The sequence below is a fragment of the Pan troglodytes genome, chromosome 18 (assembly GCF_028858775.2).
Source record: "Pan troglodytes isolate AG18354 chromosome 18, NHGRI_mPanTro3-v2.0_pri, whole genome shotgun sequence".
NCBI lineage: Eukaryota > Metazoa > Chordata > Mammalia > Primates > Hominidae > Pan > Pan troglodytes.
This window is the reverse complement of record NC_072416.2, coordinates 23,132,395-23,151,470: the sequence shown is the minus strand read 5'-3', so window position 1 is coordinate 23,151,470 and position 19,076 is coordinate 23,132,395. Positions and strand designations below refer to the sequence as shown.

Below are 19,076 nucleotides of genomic sequence, written 5' to 3'. Positions count from 1 at the left end.
CCTCCCCAGGAAATCAGAGACTAGAGTTTTTCAAGGATGCTTTGGCATGCAGGGGGCTAGGGAATAGGAAATGCTGATTGGTTTGGTTGGGGATGAAAACATGGGTTGAAGCTGTCTTCTTGTGTTGAGTCAACTCCTCAGAGATCACAGAACTGGTTGAGTTAGTTTCTTGGTATCAGTTACTGATCTGGGTAGTGCAAGCTGGTCCATCAGAATGCAAGGTCTGAAGAACACCTCAAATACCAGTCTTAGGGTTTACCATAATGATGTAATCTATAGGAGAAACTGGGGAGGTTACAAATCTTGTGACCTCTGGCTCCATGACTCCTGAACTATAATTCTAACCTTGTGACAAATTTGTTATTTTTCCAAAGGCAGTTTCAATCTCCAAGCACGGACACAGTTAGTTTCAGGAAGGAGCTATTATCATTTTTGTTTTAAAATTAGACTATAAGTTAGATTTCTGCCATAGTTAGCTTGGACTATGTCCAGGGATGAGCAAAGATAGATAGCTTGTGAGGTTGGAAACAAGATGAAGTCAGCTATGTCAGATTTCCCTCAGTGTCATAATTTTTCCAAAGGCAGTTTCAAAGCCACAGTGGAGGGAAGCTTGAAAATTATAAAAGAACCTAAAAGGATATCTGTGTGCCTGAAGTCCAGGCCATAAAAGAAAGTAGTGGCAATAGAATGAACATGTAGAGGTGGCCAGGTGCTATATTGGCAGTGCCTTGTGGTCCATGGTAAGAGTTGTGGACATTTATCCAGTGGTGAATGCGAAATGATTGATGGATTGTGTGACACTCAAACCATTGATACATTGAGTGACATGATCATCCTCTGTTTGGATGGTCATATTGGATGCTCAATAGGGAATGGGATGAAGAAGGCAATAGTGGAGTTGGAAATCTCAGATAAGAGGTGAATGGTTGGTGATGGCTTCAGTTTGGTTGAGGCAGTAGAGATGGAGATAAGTGGATTTAACAGGCAATTGGGGGGGAACTAATAACAGGGTTATTCAAAGAAGATGCGAGGGAGAGAGAGAGAAGTCACAGACATTTCAGCAAGTGGGTGTATGGTGCTTTCTTTCACTGGAGTGAAGAACACAGATATAGAAAGAGGCATGGGTATCTTAGGAAAATATGACAAGTTCAATTTGGGCATGTTGAGTCCAGGATGTCCATGTGATGTTCAAGAAGTGATAACAAGTTGGATTTAAGGCTCTAAAATTTGAGATGGAGACAGAAATTTGAGAATCATCAACTTTTATATTAAAAGGATGAGAAGTACAGTGGTATCAAAAAGAACCCCAAGAAACTCCAGCAACCTCCTTCACAAACTGCTCTTTCCACCTCTGCTTGCACACAGCCTAATCCCAACTAAAAGCTCCCACCCACCCCATATTCTGGGGACAATGGGCTGAGCATGAGAGTGGGTAAAGAGAAAGACATGAATGCAGCCAGGAATTAGAAACTATCAGAGGCAACCAAACCAATTGCAGGAACTTGGAAGCCCGTGGAAAGAGAGAACAAGCCAGAGGGAAAGGTGACATACTGAAATTATAGCCAGAAGGAAAGGAGAACCCAGAGGAAGAGATGTGTCTATTGTTCTGTGTCTGTCTCAATTGACCACCATGGTAGAGAAACATTTGAGGATATTTACAGGTGTGCAGTGAGAATCCCAAAGTGTTGAGAGTGGGAAGAAAGTGAGCTAAGGTTAAAAGCTATTTAACAGGATGGGCATGTGGTTTAAGCTTCACAAAAAATGAAACCTGTGTAGTTATTCTGTTCTTTTATTTCTTTCTTTTATTTTTTTGAGATGGAGTCTCCCTCTGTAGTCCAGGCTGGAGTGCAGTGGTGCAATTTTGGCTCACTGCAACCTTTGCCTCCCAGGTTCAAGCAATCCTCCTGCGTCAGCCTCCTGAGTAGCTGGGATTACAGGCGTGTGCCATCAAGCCCAGATAATTTTTGTATTTTTAGTAAAGCTGGGGTTTCGCCATGTTGGCCAGGCTGATCTTGAACTCTTGACCTCTAATAATCTGCCCTCCTTGGCCTCCAAAAGTGCTAGGATTACAGGCATGAGCCACCATGCCTGGCCCTAAGTCTAGTTATTCTACAGAAGATTTTAAAAATCAAAGGAGTCTCATTAAAATAGTAAAGAAGAACAAGAATTTAGGAAAGTGATAATCATGGGATATATCTGTGCAAGGAATAAGTCAAATTTTTAAAGATAAATTGTACAGCATGCTAAACACAGCTAATAATTCAGTACTGTAAATTTCGGTATCATTAAGAGCAAAACTTTCTAATGTTCTCATCACAAAAAAATGTTAAATACTTGAGGTGATGGATATGTGAATTAGCTTAATTTAATCATCTCACATTGTCTTCAAAAATTATAATACCGCTTTGTACCCAATAAATATATACAACTATACTTTGTGTGTACATAGATATGTAAAACTGAAGGCACTCTCATCTAAGAAAAATGCATTTAATGTCCCAGGGTTGAAATAAATTGCTAGGACCTAGAGCTATTGGTGTTTCAAGACCATGGACAGTTCCAAGTGCCTTTCCTCATGATTCTTTAATTATCATATGAGAGTTTTGAATACAGCAAACTCCTGTAGAAAATTTTTTTTGAGGGGTGAGAGTGGGTGAGGAGAATTGTATGTGTCTTAGACTGTCAACAGTGCGACATTAGCAATTCAATTTCTTTTCTTTGTCTCAGTAGGGCCCTTAAGACTCGGACAACCCAGGGAATCCTAGGTTTCATTCACTCCCTAGTCCTTAGTCCCCTTTTTTATTGACGTTCTCCATTGGTCATTACTTCCCCATCCTCTCCTTCCCCACTTGCTCCCTGCTTGATGTTTATCTCAGGCTTCTCTAGGGACAAAGAAAACCATCCTTTCCAATTCTCTAAACTGTTGGCTTCTTTAGGTCTCATCTTTATGCCTGGAACCATCCAGATGAAATCCACTGACATAATGTATAGGTTGCAGATGTCTAAGGCCAAGGCTATTGTTGCTGGGGATGAAGTCATCCAAGAAGTGGACACAGTGGCATCTGAATGTCCTTCTCTGAGAATTAGGTTACTGGTGTCTGAGAAAAGCTGCGATGGGTGGCTGAACTTCAAGAAACTACTAAAGTGAGTATCTACATGTCTCAGCCTGGGTTTTAACTAAAACTGGAAACAGAGCCAAGCACTTAGGTGCAGGTGCTTTATTGAGGAGTTGCAGGAAGAACAGCATGGGACTAGGAAGAGTGAAGCTGGGAAGAAATAAAAGCTAATACAAGGGTTTTTTTTTTCAAGTCATTGCAAGGACTAAGTGGGGCTTGATCTGCCTGGACCTTCTGAGCAGCACATAGAATGCCTCCCAGGATTGTCCTCTAAAGGATTGGAAAGCACTGAACCATTAGCATCTGACCCCCACAGGTTGAGGGTTGTCCTGGGGGTGTTATTGCCTCCACACTTCTGGGCTGCGCACTCATGCGTGAAGAGTGTCTCAGAGTTCCATGCTATGGTAAAACAGAGAAACTATGGGGCACAAAGTGAATCACTTGTGATGCACACTGGAAACAACATGGTGTTAACACCAAGTGGGTTGAAACCCACCCAGAACAATTTACTGGAACTATGACTCAAATCAGGGGTGAGGCCAAGGTCATGAGGGAAAACCCAAGAGATGGCTGATATACCAAGTTTCTAGGCTCTTCTTCCCACCTCTTGTATCTCTAAGAGAGGCTGATCAAGGTCAGAGGCCTTTCCATGTGTTGATAGCATGGAAAGACCTTGATAGTCCTTCCAAAAGCCGATAGCAACACTGGCTGGATTAATGATTCTCTCTGTCAACATGTCTGAAATCCCTCTAGCAGGGGCACATATGATAGGAAACTTGAAGGGAAAACTTCAGCTTTTCCTTCCTAATGCCATGGTCTTTAAGGTAGCTGTCATGGAAATAAATAGCATCATGCCTGCTTTTAAAGGTTCAAAATCAAGACACTGGAGATGTCCAAGAGATATGTAGGTGCTTCCAGGGAATAGAAGAGAGTGCCAAGAAAGTACTTGGAAAACTCGTATTAATTCCACCCCTCCTGTCCACTTGGTGTCATGCCAGGGCCCTTCACAACAATTAGATTAGCATTTATTGAGTTCTTGCTAAGCAAGTTGCTCATTTCTTTGGTGGCAGAGTTAACTTTCTCAATAACTCTATAAGACTTGATCTCACTTTTTTGCAGATATAAAGTGAGACACAGAGAAGTTAAATAAGTAGTTTAAGGTTTCATTGATAACAAAGTGCCAAACTTGAGTAGTTTTCAAACCCAACTCTGATTGACTCAGACTCCCATGATCTTAATCACTCAGCAGCCTCTTTTGTGAGGTGGGTCAATCAACTTGCCCTTTTCAGCACAGTGGGTGGTGGGAAAAGATGGGTCACTTTGATATCTGGTGTCCAGGCTAGATCTGAGAAAATGACAATCTGTGTCTTTGTCAGTGAGGCATCCACCACTCATCACTGTGTGGAGACTGGAAGCCAGGAAGCATCTGCCATCTACTTCACTAGTGGGAGCAGTGGTCTTCCCAAGATGGCAGAACATTCCCACTCGAGCCTGGGCCTCAAGGCCAAGATGGATGCTGGGTAAGCTGAGCTCTTTCTCTCTACAGAGAATTGCATGACCAGGCATGAAGACTTTTCTGAGTTCAAATCCAATGCTCCTGGGCTGTGTCACCACCTTGTGGTTCTGAGAAAGAAAATTCAGAAGGAAAGCTAAGGAGGACATGGCTTCACATGCTGGGTATCAAGTACCTTCAATGGGACACATATTTTAGATAACACAGGGTCTCAAAACTTCTTCCATGTGTTAAGCCATGTGCCTAGCAGGGTGAATGATTAGCAAAAGGCTTACGTGCATTTCCCCAGGCTGATCTCTATGTTGTTCTTTGGGATGCTGGCAATTTGCTTTGATACCGCCCACATTCCAAGAGGGCAGTTTTTGTCGGCAGCAAATTACTTTGCAAATTGACTGAAGTGGAAGATATAATTGGATAAATTTGTGAACAAAGATCTCAGGATTTCTGGATCACAGACCCCATAGTTGAGCATTTTTTTCCCACTGATACATTAATCCCATTTGTGGAATCAGGAAACACTGTGCCAAGGTATTGAAGCAATGATATCTATAAATCATCAGAATTGTTTTAGTAGATCCCACCTTCCATGTTAATTTTATTATTAGAATGGGAAGATACATTAATGCAAAAAATGGAAAATGTAAATGTTCCATCTATGAGCCCATAGGGACAGAAAAATAAATAAGTTAGTAAAAATTATACAATAGAAGAGCTGCAGTAAAAGGCAGTTTCTAAAAGATGGGGATAAATTACTTAAATATAACTAAGATATTAAATTCCCCTTCCCCCAAAAAATTTGGTAGTGATCTCATTTTTTGCAGATATAAAGTGAGACTTAGAGAAGTCTTGTACTATGACCTAATTTCCCTACAGAGCTGAAAGTATTAATCATCTTCAGGAAAGAAGATACACTATGGCAGTTCCCAGTCACAAGGAAGTTGTTCATGTCTAGCTTAAATCATTCTTGCTTTAAGAAAGTCCTAAACCTTTTATTCTGCCCTGAAAAGAGAAAAGTGATGAGTTCACTTAGTGCAAGACCATCAGCTTTACGGGCAATTTGCAGTACTTAAAGAAAAGAGAAGCAAAGTTCTACTCAGCCAAACTTGAACTTGGCAAGGCATCTGTTAGAATATTTGTCATGCAGATGCCTTGTGTTAGTAAAATTTTCCTGGGTGGTTACCACATGCATGCCAGAAACTGTACGGAGTTTTGGAGTTAAGAGGAGAAAGAGACCCAATTATATATTAAGTCATGTCAACTGGGGTCCCACCTTCTGAACATTCATCTCCTATCGATGCAGGATGTGTGGATAGAACAACTTTTCTTCCCCCTTCCTACTTATACTTAAACATATGCCTATAAACCTGCAGGCAGATACACACACACCTCTGCACACACACCTCCCTTTCCTCCCCTACACCTTAGTGTCCCATGCATCCTAAGCATGCACCCACCTATATGTACATGTGTTTTGTCTGTGCTTTCAGTTGGACAGGCCTGCAAGCCTCTGATATAATGTGGACCATATCAGACACAGGTTGGATACTGAACATCTTGGGCTCACTTTTGGAATCTTGGACATTAGGAGCATGCACATTTGTTCATCTCTTGCCAAAGTTTGACCCACTGGTTATTCTAAAGGTAAGAGAGGATCCAGTTTGCAGCAGTTATTCAGAGTGAGCCCGAGGTTTGCACACTTCAATTTATTGTAGTTTGTTTCAATTCATCTAATTTTTGCTAAACCCCTGCTATGTGGCGAACAGTGTTCAGTAAACGAGATGGAAATGGTCCCTGACCTCACAGAGCTCATGTTCTGGGGTAGGAGACAGGCACATATATAGATAAAAGGAGTATGTTCAGGAGAAAGATATTGTAGGTCATTTGTTCACTCAACAAATGTAATGGGCTCTTCCACTGGTGTCACCTGTCAGATAGATGCTGGTGAACCACATGTAAAAGGGAAAACTGGAGTATTGGAGGGGATGCCATCTCGCTCTCATGTGTGTGTGTGTGTGTGTTTGTGAGTGCATGTTTCATTTCCTTTTTTATTTGCAGCATAACACACAAACTGAAGGTAAAGTACACAGAGTGCCACCATCCTATGTGTACAGTTTGAAAATAATTTACCTGTGTTAGATACTGTCTTAGTCAGCTTGGGCTACTATAATAAAATACCATAGTCTAGGTGGCTTAAATAACAGACGTTTACTTCTCATAGCTGTGGAGGCTGTAAGTCTGAGATCAGGGTGCCAGCATAATTGAATTCCTGGGGAAGCCCTCTCTTCCTGGCTTGTTGATGGCTCCCTTACTGCTATATTCTCACATGGTTGAGAGAGACAGTGCTGGTATATCTTCCTTTTTACAAATAAAGACACTCATGCTATCACTGGGGCACCTGCTTCATTACCTTGCATAATTACCCCTAAAAGCCCCGCCTCCAAATACCATCAAGTTGAGGGTTAGAGCTTTAATATAGGGATTTAGGTGGGGACACAACATCCAATTCATATCAGACACCCCTGTAAACACCACCAGATAAAGACATGAAACATTCCCACCACTGCAGAAGGTGTTCATACCCCTTCTCTGACAGTATCTGCCCCCCATAAGTTAATCCTTCGTTTGATGTCTATCACCATAGATTAATTTTATCTCTTCTTGCATTTCATGTAAATGGAACAACATTATATATAACCTTTTTCATTTGACTTCTTTTACTCAAAATATTCTCTGTGAGATTAGTCCATGTGTTGCATGTATCAGATGTTTGTTCTTTTAGCTGGCTGCATAGTATTCCATTACGTGAATCTGTAAAAATTTTCCCCCATCCTATTGTTAATGAACTTTGGGTTATTTCCAATTTAAGATGATTTTCTAGAAGCAATTCGGAAGAATAAGTGGAATTTTTTCCTATAGAACTTGATGGTACAGCCATTAAGTAAGACCCACAAACTGCAGCTATGCTTTATCCTGTAGCAACAAAGCAATGAAAATGACCTCATTTTGCTTATGAAGATACACCCTATGTTGGACTCTATGATAGAGGGATTGGGTTATTTCCCTGCTGTGCCCCCAGATCTCTAATGGCCCATCCAGACATCTATTTGGCTGCAGCAAAGGTTCAAGCTAAGGCATAGATGACGTCTTCAAAAGTCAAAAAGTCAGGTGTGGTCTGGATTTTCGTAGGAAATTATCTTCAAATAATACTGTCATTCTCTGTTTTAAGCAAATTCTTACTCTGTGTCCTTCTCAAAAGGATTTGAACTGGTTTTTAATAAGTTCCACCATTAAAAAAATGAAAACAGACATAAACTTATAAAGCCCATTAGGAAAATATAGGCTGGAGGTGTAGGGTGGAAAAGACTAAGGAAATTAAGGAGAAATACAGCAAATGAGTATGTAGTTGCAAGTTGAGCTTCTAGTAAGTCAAAGCAATAAGGAATATGGGATCATTTTCATAGCTTATATCTGTGCATCAAGCACATTTGAAGGAAATTATTGCATGATACTCACATTTGTCATTTTTTCTAGACATTTTGCTTAAACCATTGCCATGGTTTGAATATTTGTGCCCCCCAAAACTCATGATGAAACTTGTAAACCAAAAATAAAATCCTAAGGCCCCATCCCGCCAGCCATCTGAATGGACTTCCTCCTCAGCCAGGGTTCTTTTAAAATTTAACCTGAGAGACTGTTTCAGGCCATGACAGGAAGTGGGAGTGGGAGATGCCTCATTATACCTTTCTGGTATTAACATCAATATAGACTTTAAGTCTGATAAAAAAAAATTAAAACCTATTCTGTCTAAAAAGCCTAGTGTCAGTACCTAAAAGCTTCCTGTGCAAATAAGAACTTGGGTCTCCACAATTCTTTATCTTAACTAAGGCATTCCTTTCTATTGATCCCAGGTCTTTAGATAAACTCAACCAATTGTGAACCAGAAAAAATTTAAATCTACCTATAAGCTGGAAGCCCCTGCTTCAAGTTGTCCCACCTTTCTGGACCAAACCAATGTGTTCTTTAAATGTGTTTGATTGATGTCTCATGTCTCCCTAAAATGTATAAAACCAAAGTGCACCCCGACCACCTTGGGCACGTGTTCTCAGGACCTCCTGAGGGCTCTGTCATGGCCATGGTTACTCATGTTCGGCTCAGAATAAATCTCTTCAAATATTTTACAGAGTTTGGCTCCTTTCATCAACAAACTCAATCCCCAGTGTAACAGTAGTAAGCAGTGGGGCATTTAAGGGATGATTGGGCCTCATGAGGGATTAATGGATTAACAGTTTATCATGTTAGTGGGTTAGTTTTGGAGAGTGGGTCTGTTATACAAAAAGCCAGTTTTGCTCTACCTCATGAGCCCCTTTGCCATGTGATGCCCCGAACCTCCTTGGGACTCTGCAGAGTACCCATCAGCAAGAAGGTTCTCACCAGATGCAGCTTCTTGACCTTGGACTTTCCAGCCCCTAGAACTGCAAGAAATAAATTTATTTTCTTCATAAATTACTCTGTCTCGGGTACTCAGTTATAGCAACAGAAAACAGATTAAGACAATACTCTATTACATTCTGCATAAAGAAAAGCATGGGATGGAGATGGTGTTATTTGACAGGAATACATGCTGCAAATAATGATCCCACTACTTGCTGACTAGGTGACCTTGGAGCAGCTACTTAAACTTGTACATCATGGGTTTCCCCTCTGTATCATGAGGATGATAGCGCACACTCCATGAGGTTATTGGAAAAATTAAATGAGGTAACACAGGACATGGCAAGTATTCAGTACTAGGTCTTTTTGTAGCACTTGTTTTGAAATGTCTATAGATGTCTTTAGCTTTTCAAAGAACTTTTATATCTAAAATATATTCCAAAAATATTTTCAGGAAAATAAGGCTGGAAACAATCTATTATAAAGCTGGCTACAGAAAGTTAAGGGACTCAACCAAGACAGCTGCTGTACTCAGGCAGCTGATCTTCCCTTGGTTGCTGGGGGGTGATATACTCCTAGGGGTGTGTTAATGAGGGCAAGTCTTAAATTGGCAGGAACAGACATCCAGGATTTGACAAAAATGTTTCAAATTAGCCTTAGACTTTTTCACTACAGTAATATGTACTCATTTCCCTGTTATTTGTGTCTTCAGGGTACATGAGAGTTATGGGGCTCATTTAACTTGAATCAGACATAGTAAACAAGCTAGGGTTTTAATCCAGACCTCTACAACTCCATAGCTCACAATTGTAACCACTGTGCATAGCCGTAAGTTGGCATTTGACCTGGTGACCAATGTCTCACCTGGCTCTCTTCTTCCAGACACTCTCCAGCTACCCAATCAAGATTATGATGAGTGCCCCCATTGTTTACCGGATGTTGCTACAGCAGGATCTTTCCAGGTGATGGGGCTTTGAGGATTGGTAAGAGAGTCTGGCCCCATCCCCCTGACTCCCTCACATACATTCATGCCTATCTATCTGAATCTCTCGCACACAGAGAGCCCCATGAAGCCATTTGCATCATCAAAGCACCCAGAAACTAGGTCTAGGCCTGAGTGGACTTTGGTTCCAGGAAGGCTGAGGAGAAACACTTATTTCTCTTCTTCAGTTACAAGTTCCCCCATCTACAGAACTGCCTCGCTGGAGGGGAGTCCCTTCTTCCAGAAACTCTGGAGAACTGGAGGGCCCAGACAGGACTGGACATCCGAGAATTCTATGGCCAGACAGAAACGGTACCTGTTCCCAGGGGAACCATGGGCTGTGTGCCCTTTTTGGGCTTCAAAATTCTCTTTGACAATAAAACATGTTAGCCACCATGTATCATTCATTTATTTGAGAAATATTTATTGAGCCTCTATGAAGGGACAGGTACTGAGTATTGAAAATTCAGCACAGAACAAAACAGGCAAAGTTCCTGTTTTCTGGGAGATTACATTCCAGTGGGATTTGGGGAGAGAGACAATAAACTAAGAAATATCTAGCATGGCAGGTGGTGAGAAATGCGATGGAAAAAGTAAAGTAGATGACATGGGGTGAGAAGTTGGTAAATCACATATGGTAGTCAGAAAGTTCCTCTGTGATGGGGAAACATTTTAGCAGAGACCAAAGTTTATCAAACATGTCAAGCACTGTACAAAGCTGCTTAGACTGAAGTGAGGAATGGGCAGAAGGACCCACCATGGCTTTACTGCACCTCCTGAGATATCTTCTTGGAACTCTTGAGGTCTCATGTGCACAATGTGGATTTATACTATTCTATACTATTTTACTTATCAAAACTACATGGGGAATACTTTTCCCCAACTCTTCTTCTCCTTTTTCCAGTGCCTCTTACTTGTGACTCTCAGCACTTCTTGCCTCTTCCTCTCCACTCTCTTACCCTGCATCCTTCTTTGACTAATGAGTACCCTTGGTAGAACTTTTGCAGAGTGTTGATGGCAGCTCTGTGGTATGAAAGAGCCAGGAAGAGCTCTGCAAATATGAATAAGGACAATGGAGTTGTGGCAAGCATACCCTGGCAGGGGCCTCCCACCATTCAGAGGAGGACATGTTTAGAATATGCTTATAAGGACACTCAGATTCCCATGATCTTAATCACTCAGCAGCCTCTCTTCTGAGGTGGGTCAATCAACTTGCCCTTTCCAGCACAGTGGGTGGCGGGAAAAGATGGGTCACTGTGACATCTGGTGTCCAGGCTAGATCTGAGAAAATGACAATCTGTGTCTCTGTCAGTGAGGCATCCACCACTCATCTGTTATTCTGTTGGGAAGGTTCATTTCAGGGTTCAAGCAGAACTGGTGCTGCCTAGGAGATACTTTAAAAAGTATATTTTACTGCTTGAGGAAATGGATACCTCATTCTTCATGATGTGATTATTTCATATTGCATGCCTGTATCAAAACATCTCATATATCCCATAAATAGATACACCACAAAAATTCAAAATAAAAATAAAAGTAAGTATTTTAGGTCTTACAGATTGCATATTGGTGATTCCATATAGTTTGAAAGGGCTTTGGGTATCCATAGTGTCATATTAAAATGTGACTCCCCCTAAAAGAGATTATAATGTGATTGTTAGGTCCTCTTCCTGGGGAGTGGTAGGTGGGTTGCTTCCTGAACAAACAATTTAGCGAAGCCCCTAGGATTGTGGTTCCAGTAATGCGGAGAGAGCCACGGAATGAGGAGCAGGGGGAGCTACCAAGTGTAGGCCAAGTTCAGGACAGTGTCAGGACCCACTCTGCAGAATTTTTTTCTTTTTCTATGACCTTGTACCTCCTCCTGAGGTTTGCTGATCTGTCTGCTTCTTTCCACAGGGATTAACTTGCATAGTTTCCAAGACAATGAAAATCAAACCAGGATACATGGGAACGGCTGCTTCCTGTTATGATGTACAGGTTTGCTCGAGACACTAAGGAGGGAGGAAGTTAGGGGAAACACTGATTTTCAGTAATTTATGTATTCCATTGTTTATTGAGTCAAAAATAATAGAAAGTACTGATATTAAGATAATATCAGAAAAAAGGGACGGAGGGAGGTTAGGGGGAAGGAGAGAGTGAGGGAAGGAAGGAGGAAAAGGGGAAATGATTTATATTCTTACCATCCTGAAGGACTCACTTTGAATATCTAGCAAATTAGCTAGACAGTATGCAAGTATATATGCTTTAAAAACAAAAATAGGGGTGAATCTTGACATAATATTTTGTAAGTAGCTTTTATCATTTAACAATATAGGTAACGATCTTTTCAGTTCAATTAATGCCAAGCTGCAGCATGATTTTTAATGATGATATAGTATTAAATAGTATGTATCCACTGCTGTTTATGCCTTTTATTGGACCGAGGGATGATGTCCCAGTTTTCACTAGTAAAAATACACTATAATGAATGCGTAGTAGCTAAAGTTTTATTGCTTTCTCTTGTTGTTTTTTGAGAACTAGAATTTGTGTTTGTGTATCTGTGTTATGTGTATAGTTCTGTATATCTAAGGTGTAACTTAGACTCTATTCAGTGTCATATCCAGTTACTTGCCATGACATTCACTATGATAATCATTTGCTAAGCACCTTTCTTAGTATCTTATTTCATTCCTATAAAAATCCTGTGAAATAAGCTGTCAGTATCTCTGTTTTATGGGTGAAAGCACTGAAGCACAGAGTTTAAGTAGTTCAAAGTCAGCTAGTAAGGTAGCAGAGTAAATTTGAGTTTTGATCTGCCCTATTTCTAAGTCCACAGGAGAGGTAGATCTCAAAGATAAGAGGAGGCTATTATTTTATCTGAGCTCCTAGAGCCAAAAGCATCTCCCCAGGCTCATCTGGGCCAGTCTCAATAAAAGGATTCACCTAAACTACTCCAGGCAGGTGGATCAGAGATCTGAGTTTAAGACTCTCAGGTTCCCTTGGTTTCTGGTTGTCGTTTTCAGTCTTCACTAGAGCAAGAGAGTCTTTCATTTGACCAACTCAGCAATCTCCTGCTGCCATTGAAGCCATCTCCTGCTCCATGCATCATTCTTCCAATATGCTTGTTTCTCCAGGTTATAGATGATAAGGGCAACATCCTGCCCCCTGGCACAGAAGGAGACATTGGCATCAGGGTCAAACCCATCAGGCCTATAGGCATCTTCTCTGGCTATGTGGTGAGAAACTGTGCTCCTCCTGCTCTGTTCCCCAGTGAGGATGGGAGCACTAAACGGGATGAGGGAGGCCAAATGTTCTGAAACTTCCAAGAGGCACTAGATGTGGAGACAAAGAGCGTCCAGTTTTCAAGAATGTATGCTTTGCCAGTGGAAGAAAAGTGGCTATTCAGCCTTGCCATCCTCAGCCTATCACTGTGATCTCATTGGAAGACTTATTTTTCTTCATTTAGCCCTTAGACTCCTCAGGAACTCTCTGTTTCATGCCCAAAATATTATTGACCCTGAGCTATACACAGCACCATTCCCCCAAGGGATGCCTTTCCCTCTCCCCTAGGTATCATCCCCATGCTCTATGCCATTGATCTTCTTTAGAGCCATGCCAGGCACTTTACATTGAGACTTCACCATCTAGTTGGAGGAATCCCTATCTTCAGATCTTGGGAAGGTAAAGACAGATAATCCTTGAATCTGGCCACCTCACTTGACAGGTGAGGATGGTGGAGCCAGAGATTACAAGACTTGTTCAAGCTCACAACCATTAGAAAGTGGACAGAGAAGACCCCAAGGGCATGCCTTCTGATCCCTGAGATAATTGATTAATAAACTAAATAAACAATAAATCAAATAATAATAGTTTCTACCATTTATTGAATGCATACCATGAGGCAAGCATTGTCGTATAAACACATTTAATTTTTAAACTTTAAACTCATTTAAACTTTAAACTCGTTTAATCCTCCCAGCCACCCTATAAAGTTTTTGGACTCAGCTTGCTCGAGTTCAAAACCCTGCTCTACTATGTATAGCGTGATCTTAGGGAAGTTACCTATCTGTCATGTCTCAGTTTCCTCATCTGTAAGTTGTGTGTCGTGAGTGTGTTAAATAAAAGAATTGTTGTAGATCCAAATGATTATTCCTATTATACAGATGGGGAAAACTGAGCCTCAGCGATCAGGGCAGAGCCACACTGTCCCCTTCTCCAAGCATTTCCTGTGTGCGGTCCCACTCTATTCTCAAATGCCAGTGAAGTATTAAGTCATGGGCTTCTCCCCATTTGACAGAAAAGGAAACAGACTCAGAAGCGTCTGTGGGGCAGACTCCTAAGGCCACAGAGGCTCCCTGATGCCCATGAGAAAGTCAATCCAGAAGCCAAGGTTCTTGGCTTCTGGTCTCAGTTCTACCTTCTGTAATGGCTGTGTAGCTTCAGACTAACCTCTTGATGTCTCTGATCATCAGTATCCCTATATTCCCAATGATGGAGTGAGGCTAAGAATTCTTTATGCCACCATATATAATCCAGTAACTGAACCTCCAGTCTGGAGCCCATGCCCCTATACCTGAGTCAGATAGGAAGATGCACTGACAAGGGATAAACCTCAAGCCTTTTCATTGCTTATAAGCAAGTGCCTCAGCTGAATAGACGGACCCAGCTATTGTAGAAATATGCACGTTAGCCAGGGTCCCAGGGGGCTTCCTGGCTAATGTCCCTAGAACTTTCAAATTTACAAAGAAGCTAAGAAAAGTACCTAATCAAAATGATAGCTTTGAGTGGTGCTATGGAGTGAGCAGAGATTAGGATATCTATGAAAGGGGAGATGGAATCAATTGGGGAAAATGCCCTAAGCATGGATGAATGAATACATCAATAATATCCATCAGACTGGACCTAGAGGAGTAGCTGAGAGACCCTGGGTGGAATAACTTCAATAAGTGGGAAAGATCCAGTTCTGCCTGTGGCCTAGGGTTGGCTGTTTCAGGGCATGTCTGCCATGTTCACGTTATACACTGCACACATGCAGTTTTAATAAGACTCATAGCATTTGTTCATGGCAGCCCCAGGGCAGGGGATTTAGGCTTTGCAGGCACAATGACTCTGTCTTTCTGTGGTCACCAGGACAATCCCGAGAAGACAGCAGCCAACATTCGAGGAGACTTTTGGCTCCTTGGAGACCGGGGAATCAAAGATGAAGATGGGTATTTCCAGTTTATGGGACGGGCAGATGATATCATTAACTCCAGCGGGTGAGCTTGGTTTCTGGGTTGGGAAGGGAAATCTGGGTCTTTACTCTGGCTGGTTCCAGACTTCTGGGATGGCCTAGAGGTTCGGTGTCCAGTGTTCTCTGAAGGACAGGTTCTTCTGCAGGTACCGGATTGGACCCTCGGAGGTAGAGAATGCACTGATGAAGCACCCTGCTGTGGTTGAGACGGCTGTGATCAGCAGCCCAGACCCCGTCCGAGGAGAGGTGATGGGGAAGCAGTAGCCTGGGGGTGAACACATATGAACACAAGGGCAGTGTAGTATGATGGTTTAAGAACAGGGACTGTGTGGCTGAACACTCTGAAACCCAATCTTGGCCCTGCCACTTACTAGCTATGTGACCTTGGGCAAGCTACTTGGCCTCTCTGTTTCTCAGTTTCCTCATCTGTAAGATGAGGGATTGTTATGAGGGTTAAATGTGCTAATATTTGTAAAGTACTTAAGTATGGTGATTTCTCAAAAAACTAAACAGAACTACCATATGATCCAGCAATCCCACTACTGGGTATTTATCCAAGGGAAAAGAAATTAACATATCAAAAGATGTCTACACTCCCATGTTAATTGCAGCACTATTCACAATACGAAGATATGGGATCAACCTAAGTATCCAATGGATGAAAGGATAAATAATATGTGGTATATATACACAATGGAATACTATTTGGCATTAAAAAAGAATGAAATCATGTCATCTGCAGCAACATGGAGAGAACTGGAGGTCATTATGTTAAGTGAAGTAAGCCAGGCACAGAAAGATAAATATCACGTATTTCCACTCATGAGTAAGTGCTAAAATAGCTGATCTCATGGAGATAAAGAGTAGAGTGATAGATACCAGAGGCTGGGAAGGGTGTGTGGGTGGGAAAGCGGGGGATGAAGAGAGGTTGGTGAACGGGTATAAACATACAGTTAGATAGCAGCAATAAGTTCGAATGTTCAATAGCAGAGTAGGGTGACTATAGTTAACAACCATGTATTGTATATTTCAAAATAGCTAGAAGAAAGGACTTGAAATGTTCTCAACACACACAAATTATAAATACTCAAGGTGATGGACACCCCAAGTAACCTAACTTGATAATTACAATATTTGCGCTTAGCAAAATGTCACTTGTACCCAATACATATGTACAAATATTATGAAATGATAAAAACTTTTAGAAAGTAAAGTGCTTGGTTGGGAGGCCGAGGCAGATGGATCACGAGGTCGGGAGTCCAAGACCAGCCTGGCCTACTAAAAATACAAAAATTGGCCGGGCACGGTGGCAGGCATCTGTAATCCCAGCTACTCAAGAGGCTGCAGCAGGAGAATCACATGAACCCGGGGGGCGGAGGTTGCAGTGAGCCGAGATCACGCCTCTGCACTCTAGCCTGGGTGACAGAGTAAGACTCTGTCTCAAAAAAAAAAAAAAGAAAAAAGAAAAAGAAAAACAAAGGAAAAAAGAAAGTGAAGTGCTTGGAACAAGGCCTAGCACATAGTAAGTACTATATAATGTCTATTTTGATGAGGCTGGAAGGATTCTATCCTGCTGTTTGATATTTGAATCAGAGTCTGATTCCTGACCAGAAGCACAGAGGAGGGATTTGAGCCAAAGGACAGAGCCCGTGTGCCACAGAGTTCACAGTGAAAATAAAGGGAAAAAGAAAGACCCCTATAAAGCCAGGGTTATAGAAATAGGCTCAGACGGGGTCTAGTGGACTTTGATGTGTGTGTAGGAAAATATTAAGGTGGGATGTGTGGATCAGTGTCCTAGCACATTCCCGCAGGGTGTAAGCCTGGCACTATCATACCTCCGGTACGTACAGAACACATCACACAGAAAATTATGGGAACCACTGAGCAGTGAGGCCAAGGGTGATCCCCTGCTGAGAAAACCCTGTGTGCCCAGCTCTGAGCTAGCCCTGCTGTATATGATTTCATTTTAGTTACCATAAGTTCAATTTGGCTATTTTATCCCCATTTTGCAGATGGGAACACTGAAGTTTGGAGAAGTTAACACATTTTTAGGGTTATGGTTTTCAGTCTGTTTTTCTCTTTTCTCCCCCTATATCTTCTTTCTCCTCATCTGTCTCTCTTGTCCTTGGAGCATGAGGTGAGCCTGGTCTCAATCTATTGTCCACCTGCTCCTCCAATAAATGACTTCAGAGAGAGCTGGAATCTCATTCTTGTCCCCAGTTTCTCCCTTTACCTTGACCTGGATCACCGGGGGTGCAAATGAGTAGATACAAGGGTGATGCAAGTCTTAATGCTAATTTCACATTATTCCAGGAGATGACTACACACTCTAATCCCTTCTCTCTGGCCTTCATCTATTTTGCAGGTGGTGAAGGCATTTGTGGTCCTGGCCTCGCAGTTCCTATCCCATGACCCAGAACAGCTCACCAAGGAGCTGCAGCAGCATGTGAAGTCGGTGACAGCCCCATACAAGTACCCAAGAAAGGTAAGGCCTTTGAGCTCCCAAGTCACTCAAACTTGAGAAATAGATTGTTTTCCTGTTATATTTATCTTCTTCAGGAGGAGGACAGTCCTCTAATTTTAAAAAGTCTTCCTGGGCCGGACACAGTGGCTCACGCCTGCAATCCCAGCACTTTGGAAGGCCGAGGTGGGTGGATCACCTGAGGGCAGGAGTTCAAGACCAGCCTGGCCAACATGGTGAAACCCCGTCTCTACCCAAAATGCAAAAATTAGCCCGGTGTAGTGGCATGTGCCTGTAATCCCAGCTACTTGGGAGGCTGAGGCACGAGAATCGCTTGAATCTGGGAGGTGGGGGTTACAGTGAGCCGAGATCATGCCACTGCACTCCAGCCTAAGTGACAGAGTGAGACCCTGTCTCAAAAAAAAAAAAAAACAAAAAAAACAAAAAAAACACAACTCTTCCTATGCTCAAGAAAGCCCAGAAAGACAATCTAGCAACTATCTTGATGCCTGAAAAATGACCTCAGCTTTTGACTCACTCTGAATCAAAAGCCAAATGCTATCAAGGGAATAAGTTCTAGCCAGTATCTTACCTGTATTCCCATTCTCTGCACTGGGTTCTTGCTATAGTATTCAGGGTTGTGCAACGCTCAGTTGCAAGTGACAGAAATCTAGCTTACATTTATTGCTCATGCAATTGAAAAGTCCAGGGGTGAAGAAAGCTTTCATTATGGCTGGTCCCAGGCATTCCTAGGATGTGGTCAGGTGTCTCTCTTTCACCCTTTGACTCTCCTTCCTTTGTAGTGGCTTGATTTCTTGGAATGCTTGTGGCTCTATCAGGTCCAAACATATATTCTCAGCAGCTTAGAAAACTCCAGTAGAAAATGAGCATGTTTTTCTCCAAAGGCCTCAACAAAATTCTCTGGGTTGACTCTCACTGGACCAACTTGGGCCATGTGTCCATTGTTAAATGAATCCCTGTAGCCAGGCCAATGTCACACTGATTAGCCAAGTCATCCTCAGAGAAAGTGCAGGGGGGATGGGGGAGAGAGAGCTGCCCTACCCCATGACATGGACTGAGAGGGAGGGGTGGCTCCCCACAGGAAAAGGGAAGTGTTCTTACGAGAAAAGACAAAAGCATAGTTTTCAGCTTCTTTCATTCCGGGACAGAGAACTGAGGCACAGAGGTTGACATGGCAGGAGAACCCAGTTATTGGATTTGGGTCCCAGATAGGAGCTTGTCCCAGAGAAAGAAAAAAAATTGAGTCTAGGGTAGAAGGTGAGAGCAACTATGCTGAGCTTAGAGTCCCTTAGATTCTTATGTAGCCCAGATGCCACCTGCCTTTCCTCAGCACAGGCTAA

The 19,076-nt window shown here is 42.2% G+C and overlaps 1 protein-coding gene across 4 annotated transcripts in view; it reads left to right on the top strand.

The window, feature by feature from the left end:
* Window positions 1–19,076, top strand: part of ACSM2B (acyl-CoA synthetase medium chain family member 2B) — a 40,520-nt gene that overhangs the window by 18,410 nt on the left and 3,034 nt on the right. For all 4 annotated transcript variants that reach the window (XM_001157455.4, XM_054668299.2, XM_009430418.5 and 1 more), the window contains 10 exons: window positions 2,937–3,144; window positions 4,493–4,636; window positions 6,117–6,270; window positions 9,943–10,022; window positions 10,231–10,354; window positions 11,939–12,019; window positions 13,156–13,257; window positions 15,152–15,279; window positions 15,401–15,500; window positions 17,620–17,739. In XM_001157455.4, the coding sequence (XP_001157455.2) occupies window positions 2,937–3,144; window positions 4,493–4,636; window positions 6,117–6,270; window positions 9,943–10,022; window positions 10,231–10,354; window positions 11,939–12,019; window positions 13,156–13,257; window positions 15,152–15,279; window positions 15,401–15,500; window positions 17,620–17,739 (1,241 nt within the window). The remainder of the gene's footprint in view (window positions 1–2,936; window positions 3,145–4,492; window positions 4,637–6,116; window positions 6,271–9,942; window positions 10,023–10,230; window positions 10,355–11,938; window positions 12,020–13,155; window positions 13,258–15,151; window positions 15,280–15,400; window positions 15,501–17,619; window positions 17,740–19,076) is intronic.